The sequence below is a fragment of the Vigna umbellata genome, chromosome 2 (genome assembly GCF_029865625.1).
Source record: "Vigna umbellata cultivar VRB3 chromosome 2, Vumbellata_1.0, whole genome shotgun sequence".
NCBI classification, from domain to species: domain Eukaryota; kingdom Viridiplantae; phylum Streptophyta; class Magnoliopsida; order Fabales; family Fabaceae; genus Vigna; species Vigna umbellata.
Genome location: NC_142166.1, coordinates 48,192,515 through 48,211,936, shown reverse-complemented (window position 1 = coordinate 48,211,936; position 19,422 = coordinate 48,192,515). Strand labels below are relative to the sequence as shown.

Here is a 19,422-nt window from a genome sequence, read left to right as displayed (position 1 = left end):
CGTTACTTAATAAGAGAGAAAAATAATTAACGCCGTTTGTACGGATTTAACGGAAGAGATTTCATTGATGCAAATTTTATTAAGTGAGGACGTAATTGACGCCTTTTTTAAAGGATGGACTAATTTGACATTTTCGAGCAAAACTGGGGACAAAATAGGATATTAAACCTAAAATAATCAAGTCATACTATTTTTAATCTAAAAAATATTTATAAAATATTATTTTATAGATCTTCATAATAAATGAACTATCCAGTTTTTAAATAACATTTATAATTTATATTTATTATTTAATTTAAATTATTCAATGTAATAATATATGTTATGGTTCTAATTGATGTATTGTTTTAAATGTTATTGGAATTATGATTAAGTTCAAGTGATAATATTTGAACCTCTCATTATATCTATACAAACACTCTAATTATATTAAAATAAATTTAATTTAATAAATATTTTTAAATTTGAATACCTAACAAATAGTTAGTATAGTTATTTCTTTTAATTACCACTAACTAGAAATGTATAATATTCCATCACAGTATTCTTTATATTAAATAAAATCTGATTATAATATTTTTGTTAAGATAATGTATTCGGAATTTGGTTATAATAAAGAAGAACAAAATTTAGATTATAGATAAAACTTCCAAGGGGAGTCTGTCCCCTTTACTCATTCACATTTTTTCTTTCTTTCCACTGTGACCAAACAGAGAGAAGAGTTTCCATGGCGGATCCCTACTACCCATATAGTGCTCCGGCAGCTGCCGACGGAGGTACTCTTTGGTATTCCCTACTTTTACAATTTTCCAATATTTTTTTTCCATCTTTAATTCGTTCGCACAGACATGTGAAACTACAAAACCGAACCAGTTTTACGTGTTTTAACCATTGGATTCAGATCAGCTGTTAGTTTCTTAAAATTTCAACAATTACTTTTATTCTTCAACCCTAAACCCTAAACAAGTTATATGATAGAAAAGGAGCATCAGTAATAAGATTCTGGTTCTTATTTTTCTTTAAGGTTAAACTATTGACTTAGTCCTTATAATTGTGTCCATTTTGAGTTTTAATTTTTATAGGGAAATTGTGGGTTTTAGTCCATGATACAGTTATTTTGATCCCCATTCAGAACACCAAAACATTTTGGTGATTCGAAACTGCTAAAAAAATGATCAGAGGAAACTTTTTGATGTTCTAGAATGCATGTTTGGATAATCGTAAGATGAGTGGGCTTAAACCTAGCCGCAAGAGCTTTTTAGCGCTGTTAAAATATGGCAAAAACTATTCAAGGACTAGCTTACAATTTTAACATAGGAACTAAAGCTCAAATTGACAAAACTATACCGATGAAATAAATACTTCAACCTCTTATTACAGAAAATAATGATTATGTTTTGACCATTGTTTTGGTTCTGTCAGCAAGTATTGCGAGGACCAGCTTTGCTGGATATATTCCAACTGAGCCTTCAAATTCTACTGAACTGCGGGGCATTGGATCAGATTACCTGCAAAGAGACGTAAGAACATTATAATGCTATTTTGAGTTACAATGTGATGCCGTGGGGATGGATGTTCATTTTGAATTTTGATTGTTGCTGCAGATAGGCTTGTTTTATAGTGCAGATGATGCTTTGGGATCTAGGGTTCATTCTGAGCCTGTTAAGGGTTATTCACCTCTTGCAGATCCTGACCTGACTAAAAAACGAGATACGGCACCATTAGGCATTAGTCATGGTGTTTCTGATGTGAACAGTGAAAGAGCATCATCTAAAAACACTTATGATGGTCTGCCTATTTCAGCAGCGGACTCAAACATTCTGTTTGTGGGTGGACTTCCAAATAACTGCACTAGAAGGGAAGTTGGGCGTATCCTTTGTGATTTATATGTCTGCTTGTGTGCATATGCATATCGGGCTTTTGTTCCTTGCAAAAATGGATAGGAACTAAGTATTTTGAAATTAACATCGGATTTACTTATGAGATTATAATTTGCCTTATAAGTTAATAACATATGGAGATTAGATCACTTGACAACTTCAATGGTATGCTTGGGAGTGAAATTTTGAAGGGAAAAGGAAGAGGTGAAAATTCTAGATGGTTTTGTAAATACTAGATAACTCTTAATTTGAAAAGGAAAAAATTACGCGTCTTTGTCTTTTCTTCCAGGATACAATCCCAAGTATACATTGTATTTTCTTGTTATTTTGATACGAAGCCTTGACTTGTGCCCATAGATCTTTTCCGCCCCTTTATTGGCTATAAGGATATCAGAGTTGTTCACAAGGAGCCTAGACGTGTAAGTGTGTTAATTAAGAATTTCATGTTTTATATTTTAGCATATTTCAATAATGTACAATATACTTTAATAGGCTTGTCCAGGAAAGACAGAAAATGCATATAAGGCATAAATATTGTTTGTTTTTGAGGAATATACAATTTGCTTCTCACCTGTTGCAATATTCCTCTGGTTAATAATCATGGTAGTCAAAATTTCTAGAATTGCACGATTCTACCCTTCTGCAATGCCTTGCTGAGTTTGCCCATGCTTAGAATTGTTGATGAGAAAAATCGGTAGACTCACAGTCTGGAATTGTAAAAACTGTGTAATTGGCTTGTTTTATGAGTTTGTGTGGATCATGACTGTGTGCTAACTTTCAGAGTTTGATCAAGTCTCTTTTTTTTTTTTTAGTTTTGGCCTTCTGAAAATCAGGCTCCAAAACCAACTTTTATGTAATCCCAACTCTAAGAATCAAGGAAAACACCTTCACTGGCATCACTTCATCAACTTGCTCAAACTCTGCCTCCTTTCTAACGCAAACCCCAAAACTTTTGTATGAATGGTTCTCTTCTCCACCATGTTTTTGAATTGGACTGACTCTCTGTTTGGTTCCTCTGCCTCTTTAGCTTTTTTTGTGTGGTTCGAGGGTTCTCTTTCTCATTACATTGGTTCATCTTGCTAGATGGTAGAAATGAGGATCTCTTGAGTGATTATGATTTTAACTTGGATGATCTATTAGAGGTCTATTCTAGGTATTCATGTTTTGTGTTTTGTACTAGGAGTACTAGTCACCACTGCAGTATTTTAATTTGCTTTGTTTGCCATTTATGACTTGTGAATTATGAGTTCTGTATGGAGTAATTTGAGCTTACTTAAGTATTAGCAGTTTTATGTGGATTTCCCCCCTTCTTATTTATGCTATGTTATATGCGTGCACACGCATATTTGAATTTTATATATCTCGTGGAATCTTATGCATCATGTTACGATTCCTTTGATTTACAATTCATTATCTCCTTCCCAGTCTGAATAATAGAATCTTGAGTTTGTACCTTGTTAGTAATACATTAGCTTTGGTAGGTAGATATATTAAGTGTAGAGTGTTAATCTACGCTATTTCTTGTGCTTCATTTATTATGAATAATGAATCGTTTTTAAATGGCTGGGATGCTGCAGAGCGGTGACAAGGCTATGACTTTGTGTTTTGTGGAGTTTGTTGACTCAAAATGTGCTCTCACTGCCCTGGAAGCCCTGCAAGGTATTTGTTTTTTCTGGATTGCATATAATTCAGTTTTATATCCATGCACAGTCCTGAGGATGTTAGGGAAAAAAAATAGAAATGTGAATGTAGGCTAGTGAATAATATGGAATCTCTGATTCTATGGTGGGTTGTGGATACAGCACACTAACACTTATTTATGCTAGTATTCTAATTCAACTATCAATACTATCCCAACTATAAGTTACTAAGCACTAACTTGGTCAGACTTGTAACGAATAAATAACCATCTTAAATATTATAATGACTTGAAGGTTAAGACATCTGTTAGAATTATTGGTTATTGTGTATGAGTTATGTGTGTATGAGTTGTGTTCAAGTGTGTTCCAACTAAGAGTGAGGTGGAAAGGAGTGTTCCAACTAAGAGTGAGTTGGAAAGGAGTGTGGTTAGTTACTTTGTTTCCTATAAATGTAAGTGTAGAGGTGTTTAAGCCCGCAAGAGAACATATTTTTATCTCAAGTTGGTATCAGAGCAGGTTCATCCTGCTCTGGTTTTTGTCCTAAAGTGGTCCACCAGCATTGTCATTGCTGTTTGCATCTGTCCGGTGCCCATTGCCGCCGTCTGCGGTTGTCTTGCCACTATCTGCAGCTGTCAACTGCAGTTTGAAGCTCTTCAACTTATTGTCTCTGCCATCTCGCATCTGTCCGCCACCGTCCGCCGTCACTGTTCCGTCCGGCGACCACTGGATCCGGTTCGCCTCTTCACGCGACGACCAACCCCACCGGTGCCGGCGTCTGATTCTTCCCCACGCTCCGCCATGCGCCGCTTCTTTGTGCACTGCGAACAGGCGCGTGCAGCTCACGCGCCGCCCTTTGGCAACCGGAAAGTCACCGCGACACCTCCATAGCTGTCGCCTGGACCTCCTCTCTCTGCTCTACCCCTCAAAACCCTGCTTCAGTGAGGTCCAGAAGCTCCCCTTGAAGAAAACCCTAAGAAACCCCTAGGATTTTCTAGTTCCTCTCGGTTTTCTGGCTCCTTTTTGGTTCCTCTCCTATTTTTATCAACAATGGCGTCTGGAAGTGTTCTTTCTTTCTCTGGAAGTCCCTCAATTACTTCCGAAAAGCTAAACGGAAAGAATTACCTCTCTTGGTCTGTTGCCGTGGAAATGTGGTTTCTCGGTCAAGGACATTATGACCACCTTGAGCAGGATGGAAGCCAAGTACCTTCTGAAAAAGCTGAACAATGAAAACAAGCAGATTTCCAATTGTGCCATATTGTGGCAATCTGTGGAACCCCGACTTTTGATATCTCTTAGAGCCTTCAAAACATGTCACTCTTTTTGGAAGAAAGCTCAAAGCATTTATGCTAATGATATTCAACGTCTGTATGATACAACAAACAAGCTTGCATGTCTCAAAATGACAGACCATGATATGGTCTCCTTCATGACTGAAGCCCAAGCAGCTGTGGAAGAGTTGAGAATGTTCTTGGAAGTGGAATCTTCGGAAGACATCAAGAAGAAGCTTGACAAGTATTATATGGTGATGATCCTCCGTGCTTTACACCCTGATTTGAATCATATCATAGATCAACTTCTGACAAGTCATGAGGTCCCTTCCTTGGAAGCCTTGACCACACGTCTTCTTCGTGTTCCAGTGCCTCAATCTCAGGAAGCTCCTGAAACAATGGAACCATCTGTCATGGTTGCTACGCGGGGAAGAGGAGGACGGGGCACTAGAGGAGGAGGACGTGGAGGTAGGGGACGTCTACAGTGCACTTACTGTAAGAGGATGGGTCACACCCAAGAAAACTGCTATTCCTTGCATGGTTTTCCTTCAAAAACAACCAATATCTCTAAGGCTGAAACTCCCACTTCCAACTCCAAGTTCACTGAGGAAGAGTATCAAGAGTATCTGCGATTAAAGTCTAACAACTTGGCGCAATCATCTCAATCCCCAAGTACATCCACAACTTGCATTTCTCAATCCATGGAAGGTCAAAATTCATGGGTAATTGACTCGGGTGCTTTTGATCACATCTCTGGTAATACCTCATTGTTCTCAACCCTTTCCATCCAAGAAAAACCCCATTTCATTACTCTTGCAAATGGCTCTAAAACTTGTTCAAAGGGAGTCGGTCAAGTCTCCCTGTCTCCCTCTCTAACTCTGAAATCTGTTCTTTTTGTCCCTAATTGTCCATTCAATTTAATTTCCTTAAGTCAGTTAACCAAAATGTTACATTGTTCAATAACTTTCAATTCAAAATCTTTTGTTGTACAGGAGCGTGGCTCGGGGAGACAGATTGGAGAAGGATACGAAGCTGGAGGTTTATACCATTTTGGATCTCGTCCATGGGTATCCTGTGTTGCAGCTCTTCCCCCTAAAGTGTTACATGACCGATTTGGCCACCCTCACTTGTCAAAGTTAAAAAAGATGTGTCCTGAACTTAGTGGTCTTCAGACTTTAGAATGTGAGTCTTGTCAAATAGGAAAACATGTTAGATCCGTCTTTCCTAAAAAGTCTCAATCAATGAGTAATTCTAGTTTTTCTATTATTCATTCTGATGTCTAGGGACCTAGTCGCGTCTCTTCTTTTGGTTTTAGGTACTTTGTTACCTTTATTGATGAATATTCTAGATGTACTTGGGTTTATCTAATGAAAGATCGCTTTGAATTGTTACCCATCTTCACATCCTTTTTGAATGAAATCAAGAACCAATTTGGTAAAGTGATTAAAATCTTAAGAAGTGATAATGCAAAAGAGTATTTCTCATCCAATTTTTCTGCAATCCTTAGCTCCCATGGTATTTTGCATCAGTCCACTTGTCCTCATACACCCCAGCAAAATGATATAGCCGAAAGAAAAAATAGACACTTAGTTGAAACTGCTCGTACCCTTTTGCTTGGTGCCTATATACCTGTCCATCACTGGGGATGCCATCTTAACCGCCTGTTTTCTTATTAATAGGATGCCCTCCTCCTCTCTCAATAATAAAGTCCCTTTCTCCATTCTCTTTCCCAATGATCCTCTCTTTCACACCCCTCCTCGGGTTTTTGGTTGTGTATGTTTTGTTCACGACATGTCTCCGGGGCTAGACAAGCTCTCCGCTCGTGCGATCAAATGTGTCTTTTTGAGCTATTCTCGGCTTCAAAAAGGGTACCGGTGTTACTCTCTTGAAACCAAGAAGTACTACATGTCTGCCAATGTTACATTCTTTGAACAGACACCTTTCTTCTCTCCATCTGTTCAAGATGTCCATATCCTCCAACAGGTCCTTCCTCTTCCAGTAGTTGAGTCCAATATCTCTAATGTCAATGTCAATCCAAGTCATGCTCAAGGTCCTCCCGAACCTTCCTCTCCACATATTGATATCTTCCGACACAGTACCCCGATGGGTAGTCCTCTTCTAGAAAATGGTGGATCTCCTCCTTCAGATTCTTCTCCCTCATCGCCTCCTGCCACGCCTCCTGGTGAAGATGATTCTGGTTGGCCCATTGCTCTTAAAAAAGGTACTCGTTCCACTCGAAACCCTCATCCCATTTATAATTTTCTTAGCTATCACAGATTGTCGCCCTCCTTTTATTCCCTTGTATCCTCAATGTCCTCTGTAGTTATACCCAAAAGTGTGAAAGAAGCATTTGATCATCCTGGATGGCGACAAGCCATGATTGCTGAAATGCAGGCTCTTGACCACAGTAATACTTGGGAGCTTGTGCCACTTCCCCCGGGCAAAAGGCTGTTGGTTGTCAATGGGTCTTTGCAATTAAAGTTGGCCCTAATGGTGACATTGATCGACTCAAAGCCCGGCTAGTTGCAAAAGGGTACACTCAGGTGTATGGCCTTGATTATTGTGACACATTTTCTCCCGTGGCCAAGATGACTACCATTCGTCTGTTCTTTGCAATGGCAACAATTCGTCATTGGCCACTTCATCAATTGAATATCAAGAATGCCTTTCTCCATGGTGATCTTGAGGAGGAAGTTTATATGGAGCAACCTCCTGGGTTTGTTGCTCAGGGGGAGTCTGGTATGGTTTGCAAATTGCACCGATCTCTATATGGGCTCAAGCAATCACCACGTGCTTGGTTTGGAAAATTCAGCTCCATTGTTCAGAAATTTGGGCTAAAACGCAGTGAAGCAGATCATTCAGTCTTTTATTATCACTCGTCTCTTGGGAAATGTGTTTACTTAATTGTAGATGTTGATGATATCGTTATTACAGGGAATGATACTGCTAGAATATCTCAATTGAAGGAGTACTTGTGTAGACATTTCCAAACCAAGGATCTTGGAAGCCTCAAATACTTCTTAGGCATTGAAGTAGCTCAGTCAAAAGATGGAGTTGTAATCTCCCAAAGGAAGTATGCTCTAGATATTTTGCAAGAAACAGACATAATTGATTGTAGACCGGTTGAGAGTCCCATGGACCCAAATCAAAAATTAACAACAGAAGAAGGTGAGTTATTCTCCGACCCGGAGAGATATAGGAGGCTAGTTGGAAAACTAATCTATCTCACTATTACAAGGCCAGATCTATCTTTTGCTGTTGGGGTGGTTAGTCAGTTCATGCAAGCTCCATGTGTTGGCCATTGGAATGCTATCATTCGCATTCTAAGGTATCTGAAAAAGGCTCCCGGGCAAGGGCTGTTATATGAAGAAAAAGGAAGCCTTCAGGTATTAGGATATTGTGATGCCGATTGGGCAGGTTCTCCTATTGATAAACGATCTACTACTGGATATTGTGTCTTCCTTGGAGGAAACATTATCTCATGGAAAAGTAAGAAACAAAATGTAGTGGCTCGATCAACAGCGGAAGCTGAATATAGGGCAATGGCGTCACTAACATGTGAACTTATATGGGTGAAACAGTTCCTCCAAGAGCTTAGCTTCTGTGACATCCAGAGTATGAAGATGTATTGTGATAACCAAACTGCTCTTCACATTGCATCAAATCCAGTATTTCAGTATTTCACAAGAGGACTAAGAATATAGAAATTGATTGTCATTTTGTTCGGGAAAAGTTATTGTCAAAAGAAATATGTACCGAGTTTGTTGGATCAAATGACCAACTCGCAGATGTGTTGACTAAGTCATTAAGGGGACCTGGTATCAAGTTTATTTGTTCAAGCTTGGTACATACAATCTGTATGCTCCAGCTTGAGGGGAAGTGTTAAAATTATTGGTTATTGTGTATGAGTTATGTGTGTATGAGTTGTGTTCAAGTGTGTTCCAACTAAGAGTGAGGTGGAAAGGAGTGTTCCAACTAAGAGTGAGTTGGAAAGGAGTGTGGTTAGTTACTTTGTTTCCTATAAATGTAAGTGTAGAGGTGTTTAAGCCCTCACGAGAACATATTTTTATCTCAAGTACATCTAACAATTTATGTTGTAACTAAGAGTCTTTTGTCTGTAAATTGTGTTTTCACCAGAAACAGCTTCTCTGCTTTGGATGTCAATAATATCTATTTTTTTTTTATATAATTTATTCTTATTCAAAACGCACACATCTAAAAAAAGTTAAATTTTATGAGTAAATTTCTAATATTACTTTGTATCCATATGGTAAATATAAATCTAGATGTACAGTGTTTGTTAGAAGGTGTACTACAGATAAACTTAGCCTTTGGTTGTCAATTTGAAATTTAAATTAAAAGGTCTTTAAACATATGTATGTGTGTGGGTTGTATACTCAAGGGTAAAACTTGATGCAGGCTATAAATTTGATGATAAAAAGCCTGACTCGCCAACCCTAAAAATACAGTTTGCGCACTTTCCATTCCGTCTACCGTCTGATCATGGCAACAGTATAACAACATGACACAGACGGCTTGACATTCATTTCTTGGGTGTAATGGATTTTGATGGTGTTGAGATGAACTCTATCAGATAGAGGTATTCACTTTTATACTCCGAGTTTTAGGTTAGACCTTCCTGGCTGTTGAATGTAGGATATGGATATGCAAGAAGTCTGGTAACAGGACAATTTTTAATCTGAAATATGTTGATAGAATTTTCATTATATTTTGGCCCCTATTTTCAGTTAGCCTCTCCAATCACCGGATTAAGGCCGTGGCTTATACATTTGAGTTTTGACCCTCTTATATCTGACAATGGTTGAAGTTCATGTATTCGGCTGCCCAAGAAGATAGTTGTAACTTTGGTCATGAACTGTAAAAATAATACTAATAGTTCGGAGTTGGCTCAGTATGCATTCGGGCTACATTATATCAGTAAATCATGGCATACTACGTGTCTTTTGTCTGAACTAAATATAAACATTGCATTGCATTGCTTTAAGCTGTATATGCTATCCAGAGGAACCCGTTCTCCTGGTGTTTGAATTTTATCCAAAGCTGATTTAATGGCTTGCCTCTTCTCATCTTTGCCTTACGTCGAAGATTAATGCATGGTGCAAGATTCCAAATAACGATGACCATTGCCTCGTGATGATGATTGATGTTGAGGTATTGTGCTTGTTGGCTAATAATTGGCGGGGTGTTAAAAATTACTGCTGCACTTTTTGGCTACTCTTTAGGGATTTACTTATAGACATGTCCGATGGCTACCCCGATTTCTCAGTGATTCTTAAATTATCTATGCACTGTAGCCAATGGTATAATATATATTTATATATATATATTTGATCACTATATGTAAATTGAACTCCAGACAAAAAAGAAACATGAAAATACTCTGGCCTAATCGTGACACATCCTATATTATTATGTGAAATATATATAGAAATAGAAACAAGTATGAATATAAAGTTTCATACAAGCTAAAAATGATAAGTGGAATTACGTGTAGGTGAGAAAACTTAATACGTGTGATGCTGAAATTTTATTTTGTGATTTGGTTGTAATTTATTGAAGATGATCTTTCTAATGTTGTATCCCTTCAAATACTCAATAAGTAGTATTGGGGTCGATAATTCAAAGTGACTATTTGTTCATATTAATATATAACAATTGAAAATAGAGTTAAGTGTTGTTGAAAATCTTACATAGACTAGAGATAAAGTTAATTTATAATATATAAGTGAGTGTAAACTTCACTTTACAAGCTAGTTTTGTGAGGTTGAGTTAGGCTTAAAGTCTACTTCTAACGTGATATGAGAATTATGCTTAAAGTTCACATTAACTAGAGATATGTCAATTTATTATATATATATATATATATATATATATATATATATATATATATATATATATATATATATATATAAAAGTGAGGAAGTCAACATAGGATGATAATGGATATTCTAATTAGTTACTTGTGAAATAAAATTAAACATACTTAAAAACATACTTAAAAACATATGGTATCAAAGTCATTTATTCTTCTCCTATTTTCACACATTCTATCAAAGTTTATGTTTTAACTTGGTAACACATTAATATGGGTAGAATGAAATTGATAATAGATTCACATAAAAAGATTATTTATGTCGAAAATCTTCTTAGTAGTAAATAAAAGTATGGAGATGTAATACCTTTTCAAAATGTGTATGTCGAATATTTTGGTGCACCCCATCATAAACCTATAACAAATTCGAATGTTTTAATGTTTTCCAAAATATAATTTTGGAATGATAAGATGTTGGGATATGGTGCAGGAAGTAATAGTCTAAGAGTACACAATATATTGGGATCGTTGATTAAGCTCTAAGGTTCACCATTGAATATTTGTGAATAAAAAGTACTTTACTTTGAGGGGAAAATTGTTTGAGAACAATTGTAAATATGAAGTTCTACGTATAAGTGAGAATAATTTGTAAATATATTATCGTAAAATTTATTTGAACCTTAATAATTTTTAAGTGTTTTTATCTTTAAGGATTTAAACATAATTTATTTTCTAAATATCATTTTTTATTTGGTGTGATTTTATTTCTATATATGTTATTCGTAACAACTAATTCATTGAACTCAAATAAATAAGAGTATTTTATTTTACAAATAAAATAAGACTTCATAAGAATAAAACTAATGTCGATTGTAACATCTATATCTATATATATACGGAGATTTTTTTGTGTGTGTACATTTTAAAATTTTTTTCCCATTAAATAAACATTATTTTAAATTAAAATAATTACATTTCTAATTTTATCCTTTAAATGATTATTAATTTAAATTTAATTATTTTATAAATTAAATAAGTTATTTTATGATTTTATCCTTTTAAATCATTATTTATTTTAAAGTAAAAAAAGATACATACGGAAGTATTTCCACTAGTAAACATGTTAAAAATCGTCGTATTGTGTTCTGTTTTTTTTTTTTTCAAATAACATGGTTTGGATTTATAGGTTTGAAAACTAATCTAAACCAAATCAAATTAAACGGCCGGACAATGTAATATATTATTTAATTTTGTTTTTATTATTCAGATTTATAAATTTGATTATGTTTTAATTTATATAGAATGTAGATCTTAACATTTATCAATTGGAATTATTTTTTGCTGATGTTGAAATTATGTTGACAACAACAAATATACGATAATGTTTTAACGGTGAATGGTTCGTATGTGTGTTTGTATCTTTCCTGCACTTGTGGTATTCTACCCTTAAAATAATCTATCTCACACTTAAATACTCTATCTCACACCTCATACTATTCGATGAGAGTTACGCATCTCATAAACATAATGCCCATCACAGCACCTTATCATAAAAAGAACCTGTTAACTGATGTCATTGTTCTTGTGCAAGGTTTCATTGTTCTTGTGCAAGCTGAATAATGGGTTTGTTTGTAGGAACGACCAATAATGAGATGATTTTTTAGCATTGTTGGTTGGTTTATAGCAGTTTTGTGAAGGTTTAGGCCAGGACATCAAGTCAGAATTAAGAGGAAAGTTGAAGAACAGTTTGAGTCAGGACCAGTTGCTGCCAAGCAGTTTCAATTTTTCTATTCTCTTTGTATCAAAACAATTGTTCAGTTTCTTTTCTTTTCTTATTTGCTGTTTCAGTTCTGATCCCCTTTCACATGGAGGACAATGTGCAATTCTGATATAGCATGTTCAAAATTTTTTTGCTTTTCTGGTTAAGTTTTTATACTTTCTCGTGCTGATTGCTGTGTTTATTTTTTTCTTTTTTAGATCATCGTTGTCATAGTTTAAATTCCATTTGCTATTTTTAGGAAGTAAAGTAGTATAGCTGTTTTGAATTTTTCTTTGCAGTTTCATAGGCTAGTTTGATAGGTTACTTTGCTGTTTTTACTAACCAGTTTTTCTTAACAGCTTTAATTTTTACTAATCAGTTGTACTAATTCTTATTGCTTACGCTAATCCTATCACATCATACGCACGTTTCCTTATAGCTGCCATGAAATTACAAAAGAATTCACTCTAAGTTCACATTCCTATGCCTTTCACTGTTATGAAATTACAAATTTTTTAAATGAGTTTTTTTTTTCATCCTAAAAAGAAAAGTCCATGAGCTAGTCCTAATTCACAAGGATTTGGGGATATTTAGTCCAGTGGGTTTTTTAAATAAAAGATTTTTTTGGTTCCAATCCATGTGGACAGGGGCCAAGGTTCAAGTACTATGATGTGGGTTTATTTGACAGGTATAGTTTGAAGGCTGCAAGTACTAGTTTTAGACAGCAGCAGAGTTCCTGGTCTATCATTGTTTTGCACCATGATTTTTAGCGTTTTCTTTTTACATCTCAGTTTAATGCCTGATTCGGACAGATCCTGCTAAGCATGGCGAGGGTTTCTTCATTGCTTTGTTTGTTAGGAATGTAGGAAAGGTGCATCTTGGGACTGTTCAAATAAAAACGAAAATTTTTCTTTATTGCTTTGTTTGTTAGGAAAGTAGGAAAGGTCTTCGGACTGTTCAAATAAAACGAAACTAGAATTTCCCGTAGCACTCCCGGAATTAAAAACGCGCAAAGAAAGGAGAAACGTATGCCGTATATTAGCACGAATCCATTCAAAATGTGGTTATATGATCAACTGATGTAGCTTCCGAAATGGGAGGATATAAGGAGGTGACCAAGATAAAATTAGAGGTGTAAAATGTTTTAAATTTACTTATTTTCATTTAAAACAGTACATTGTATAATTATTTTGGCGCCATTCGCCATTTTCTTACTTACCTGCATATTAATATTGATTGAGTTTTGTCTAGCCCGGGCTAAAAAAAAAGAGCCGATTTCCATGCGGCGTTAAAAGATAGAGATGGTCAATTAGTAGGGGTAACAGTCAGTTCTTTCAATTTGACCTACTAAAAGTGGCAGAGTGTTGTCTAACACCCCAAAGGCGTGGGTTAGTTTGTTAGGTTTATTATATAATTAATGCCTTAATTCTGTTTTAGTGAATGTAGCCTAGAATATCCTTTTGTTATACAGATATTATTTAATGGAGTATTTTATTTATATCTATATAAATATATAAGATGATACTATACATTTACACTTCAAAATATTTCTTTTCTTGACAATGACTTTTTCCCAATTCTTGACAATCTTGAATGGATTTTCTTTTATCAAATTAAGCTTAAATATGTAATATCATAATAATGATGATAATAATAATGATAAAAATGAAATGCATTTTTTTACATTGCATGACAACAAATCGTGAAAATGTTTAGTTGTTGAAATGAAAAAATGTTCATACTACGTTAATGAAATAAGATATCAGATACACTTTTAAGGGTTTTATAGATTCATTCATCGGGAAGGGTATTTTAAGTTTCCATAAGCTGATTAATTTTTTCACACCCTTTCCATAGTAGACTTTTTTATTATTACAGAAGACGATTTCTACTCATCATAACACTGAGAGTTTAAAATTTACAAATCAGAGGAATTAGACAAATTAAAGTTTACTTCAAAGCATGCATTATTATATCACTGCATTTAGATCACATTCATATTCAGATGAACAACAAAAACTGAAGGAAAGACGCAAAACCATATAAAAACATTCAGAAAATGAAGGCATGGATAGAGATAGGTGTAGTGCAATGCCACCGGTCGATCTTGAAAATCAAGAAATTTAATCAACCTTGAACACAAGAGGCTTTAACTCCTTGGGTGGAGGAGGAGGAAGAGGAGGCAACTTGTTGATGGTGACGGTGAGCACACCATCCTTATACCTGGCAGATATGGCATCAGTGTTGGCATTGTCCGGAAACTTAAATTTGCGCATGAACTTTCCCACTCTTCTCTCCGTCCTCAAATACTTAGTCCCTACTTTCTCCTTCTCCCTCTTCCTCTCGCCGCTAATGACTAGCACAGTGTCCTCCTCCACCTGCACCTTAATGTCCTCACCTTTCAGCCCAGGCATGTCGATCACAAACGCGTAAGAGTTCGGATACTCCTTCATATCCGTAGGGGTGGCAGCCATTGATTTTGCATCTCGGACGTATGTCCAAAAAAATTCACAAAATATTAGTAGGAAGTTACAGGAGGTTCCGTACCTAATTCCCATGCTTCTAGTAGGGTTTTGACTCTTCCTCCCTTAAAAAACAAAATTCATTTTTGGGCTTTGGGCTTTGGGCTTTGTCCTTATCCATATGCAAGCTGTCCATATGATGGTCCCCTGCACACCTCACCATCCTAATCCCCTGCACCTCCCTCTCATCTTCAGCCGGAACAATCCAGTATATTTCGTGGCAAGATCTGGTTCCGTTACTGAAGGCGCAGGTGCGTGCTTCGCTGTACACGGGAATAAAACTCAGAATAGATTAATAGAAAAGTATATTGTGGGGAGGGAGTGACGCGCCCGGGAAGGAGTGTGTGAAACACTTAGGAGAGAGTGTTGCTGTCCCTGTCATAAATGAAAGAGTGTTTCATCCTACACCTCCAACGTCTCATCCTGTACCTCCAAAAATTCCATTTTTAACCTTCTGACATATGCACCTCCAACTTTTCTAAAATTTTATTTTTAATAAATATATTTTTATTTTCTTCTCTCTCTTATTAAAAGCACTTTAATAAATACATTTTTATTTTTTTCTCTTTCTTATTAAAGTCCATCTGCACCATCTTAATAATAATCTAATTTAATTTAAAATTTAAATATTATTTAATATAATTTTATATTTTAATAACTATTAAAATATGATTTATATCATAATAATAGTTATATTAAATATATAAAAATCAAATAACTAAAATAAAAGTAATAATGATAAAAATAAAAAATAAAATAATAATAACAATAATATAAAATTTGTTTTAATATATTCAAATATATTAAATTATATTAAAATATTACAATAAATTAAAGAGTTATTAAATTTTAAATAAAAACAAAATTTTTAAAAACTTATTTATTGATACCGTAAAATATGTTAATAGTTTTTTATTTAAAATTTAATAAATATTTAATTTAATTGAAAATTATAATATATTTATTATATTTTTATATTTTAATAATTATTAAAATATAATATATATTTTTATAATAGCTTTATTAAAATTACTAAAAATAATAATAATAAAAATAATAATAATAATAAAAATAAAAATAATATTTAAAATCACATTTAATATATTTAAATATGTTAAATTATATTAAATTATTAAATTAAATTAAATAATTATTAAAATTAAATAAAAAACAAAATTTTAAAAAATTCTTAATCGGATATCATATCCGATTCATATCGGATTTCTATATCCGATTGACAAATTTTAAATTTATTTTTTATTTAAACTTTAATAATTATTTAATTAAATTAACATTTTAATATAATATAATATATTTAAATATCTTTTATGTGATTTTCAATACTATTTTTATTTTCATTATTATTAACTTTATTTTAGTTATTTTATTTTACTTTTTTAATAAAATTATTATAAAATATAAATAATATTTTAATAATTATTAAATTAGAAAAATATAATAAATAATATTATTATTTTTAATTAAATTAAATATAATAAATTTTAATGTTAATAAGAGAGAAAAAAATAAAAATATATTTATTAAAGTGTCTTTAATAAGAGAGAAGAAAATAAAAGTATATTTATTAAAAAATAAAATTTTTAAAAAAGTTGGAGGTGCATATGTCAGAAGGTTAAAAATGGAATTTTTAGAGGTGCAGGATGAGATGTTGGAGGTGTAGGATGAAACACTCTAAATGAAATTTGGGGATTTTTAGTACATGAGAACAACGAGGAGTGGGGCCCAGTGTGATGGGTGTTGATTGGGTCGTGACACTGTTATTGGCTGGTGGTATTGTGTTATGGGTTAAGGTGCAGTGGATTCGCCCTATGCATGTATTTTCATCACTGGATATGAGTCGTCACACTCTTATTCTATCTGTTTTTCTTTTTTTCTTTTTTCGATAATATTCGTTGTTTTATCTCCACTCCCACCTTCCAACAACTTCACCAATTTTTCTTTTTTCAAAAATTATTTATTTATCATGCTGTTCATAAAATATTTCTGGAAAAAAATTCATTATATTAAGTAAAACTCACTTCAGTCATTTTTTGAGCTAATAAAAATAAATATTCATGCTTAGAGAATTCCAAAATAGAATTTGGAGGCTTTACCCATCACTGTGGAAATATCTAAATAGATAGTTTTACTGTCATCCCAATTTGTTAAGAAATTGTTAATATTTTAACACTAAATATTAGTTTATTTCTTAATATGACACACACCCTCTTTTTGTTACAGGATGAGTTATAAAGCTTTGTTTGTCAAAGAAGTAAACATATTAAATATGTTTCAAAGCATTATTAATTATTAACAAAAGCTAAAATAATAGATAAATAATTGAGTTATTTTAGTGAGATTCTGTTTTACGACTCATGTATAATAAAAACTTAAGAAAAAACAATGATTTTAACATATTTACATCTTAAAGATATTTTTGGTATTATAAGTTGAGTTTGAGAAATATTATTGATGTGTTGTGTACTAGAAAAAGTGTAAAATATTGATGATAAGTTAATTCAATGTGAGTTTATCATCTATGGAAAAATTAACATGTTTATCTCTGCTTAATTAAAAAAATTTAAATAAGCTTTACTCGAATAAGTAAACTTTCGGAAGTCACCAGTCTATTTAAATAAACATAAAAATAAATATTGTATGTATTATTACTATAATAAGTTTACTATAAAAAAATATATTTTTATGTTTATGTTTTAAACTTATTAAGATGTGGTTTTGAAAAAATAATTAAAACTTATATAAACCCATTACAAAATAAATTTATAGTTTGCTAGAGATCTTATTTTTCAAATAAATTATCATGAATATTATGTTACTTTAAAATATAAATATGAATACATAAGTTAAAATTTATAAAATTTGGTATACATTTTTCACTTTTATGCTGAATTAGAATACTATAATTAAATCTATATGTTAAAACAAACTAATTGATCAAAACACACAACATATAATGACACTGTATATTCTTTATTAATGTCAAACTCAAAATATAATAAAGTGTTGTTTAACCTTTTCTAATTATAACCCTGATATTAACTGAGCAACAATAGTGCTGTAAATAAACTTAAGTCTACCTACAAGGAATTATTTTATTTATTTTTATCTAACTTGTATTTTTTATAAAAGAAAGTGAAAAATACATAATTTCATTTAAAACCAAAAATGAGCAGTTTCATATATTAATCGATTTAAGATAAATATTAACAGTGTAATGATTTTAACTATTTTTAGAAGAAATCAAAATAAATATAAAAAGAAATTACTCTGATTTTTTAGAAAGTAGAAACATCTCTCACTAATATATTATGAGTTTATGGAAGATATTTATGTGTTGAAGTAAAATTGAAATCCAATTTATGAGAAGGAAAAAAATTATTCAAAACCTCAATATAATTAATTATATGAAGAAGAAATAAAAAAATTATAATAAATTAAATTTATAATTTATTATATAAATTTAATATGCTCTTGTTTTTGTCAGTTTGATTGTTTAATAATCTATAAATGAGCATATTTTTTATTTGTTCTATGCAAATAATTTGTTATTTCATTCCTAATATTACACAAATTATAATAAATGATGCTGAAAGTACTAAAAAGAAAAAAAATAATAATTGGAGTAAAATAAAAAACACAAAAAGAAACTAATCAATATTTTCTAGGAAGAAAAAAATATTTATTTCAATTATATATATAATTAAGTTGTAAATATTTAAAACATTTCTATTCTATATAATTAAATTATTTTTTTATTATAACATAATCTCTATATCATATGTAATAAATAATATGTTTAATTATTTTGTTTTTAGATAATAAAGAAAATTACCTGTATAATAGGTTCTATTGTACTATTTATGTTTTCCCTAATAATTGTAATAGTAATAAATACTTTTTTATTTTTCAATATAAAAGATTTTTTTTATTCCTTCTTATCAATCAAACAAATTTCTATTTTCACTTTTTTTTTTCTCCAATATTTTGTTTTGTCCTCTTCTGTTCAACAGTTTAACGTTAACAATAATATGTGTATATTTTAAATTAACAATTATTTTAAGATGGAACATACAGACATATATGGTATACATTGTCATTTATTTTTTTATTTTTTTATTCTTCATATACACAGGCATCTAGCACATGGGTGGATCGTGTTTCTACTTTATTAATATAGCATTAAATATGTAAGAAAAAGTTAAAAATAAAATATTTGACTTTAATTTATTGGTAGTGGTAAAAGTTTATACACTTTTTATTTTAGTGTTAATTATTTTACTGAGCTGTTTTAAAATTTTAATTATTTTTATAATGTTATTTAAGAAAATTTATAAAATCAGATAGAAAATGAAATTGTCAAATTCATGTAAATTGACAAACAGTGATACTTTATTACCTTACCCCGTTTTCTCAATCTATCTATATAATATATTTTTAAATCCAAATAAAGCATTTTTAATATTAACTATATAGCATAATTGGAACAATTATTTTGTTTA

At 32.2% G+C, this 19,422-nt stretch overlaps 1 protein-coding gene and 1 pseudogene across 1 annotated transcript; one reads left to right on the top strand and one right to left on the bottom strand.

Annotated features, from left to right (window-relative positions):
- The first annotated feature begins 635 nt into the window (after window positions 1–635).
- On the top strand, window positions 636–9,842 carry LOC148204167 (nuclear speckle RNA-binding protein B-like). Its single transcript, XM_088107219.1, has 6 exons — window positions 636–776; window positions 1,423–1,520; window positions 1,605–1,869; window positions 2,238–2,299; window positions 3,458–3,539; window positions 9,208–9,842. The coding sequence occupies exons 1-6, from the start codon at window positions 728–730 to the stop codon at window positions 9,312–9,314; spliced, it is 663 nt and encodes a 220-aa protein (XP_087963345.1). The 5' UTR covers window positions 636–727; the 3' UTR covers window positions 9,315–9,842.
- Window positions 9,843–14,503: 4,661 nt separating this feature from the next.
- LOC148204166 (17.3 kDa class II heat shock protein pseudogene) lies at window positions 14,504–14,854 on the bottom strand (annotated as a pseudogene).
- Window positions 14,855–19,422: the final 4,568 nt, after the last annotated feature.

Excerpts from the sequence above, each read along its gene's own strand:
- LOC148204167 (XM_088107219.1), top strand. The coding sequence starts at position 728 with ATGGCGGATCCCTACTACCCATATAGTGCTCCGGCAGCTGCCGACGGA. Across the intron at positions 2,300-3,457 it reads TTCACAAGGAGCCTAGACGT|AGCGGTGACAAGGCTATGAC; the intron begins GTAAGTGTGTTA and ends GGGATGCTGCAG. Across the intron at positions 3,540-9,207 it reads TGCCCTGGAAGCCCTGCAAG|GCTATAAATTTGATGATAAA; the intron begins GTATTTGTTTTT and ends AACTTGATGCAG.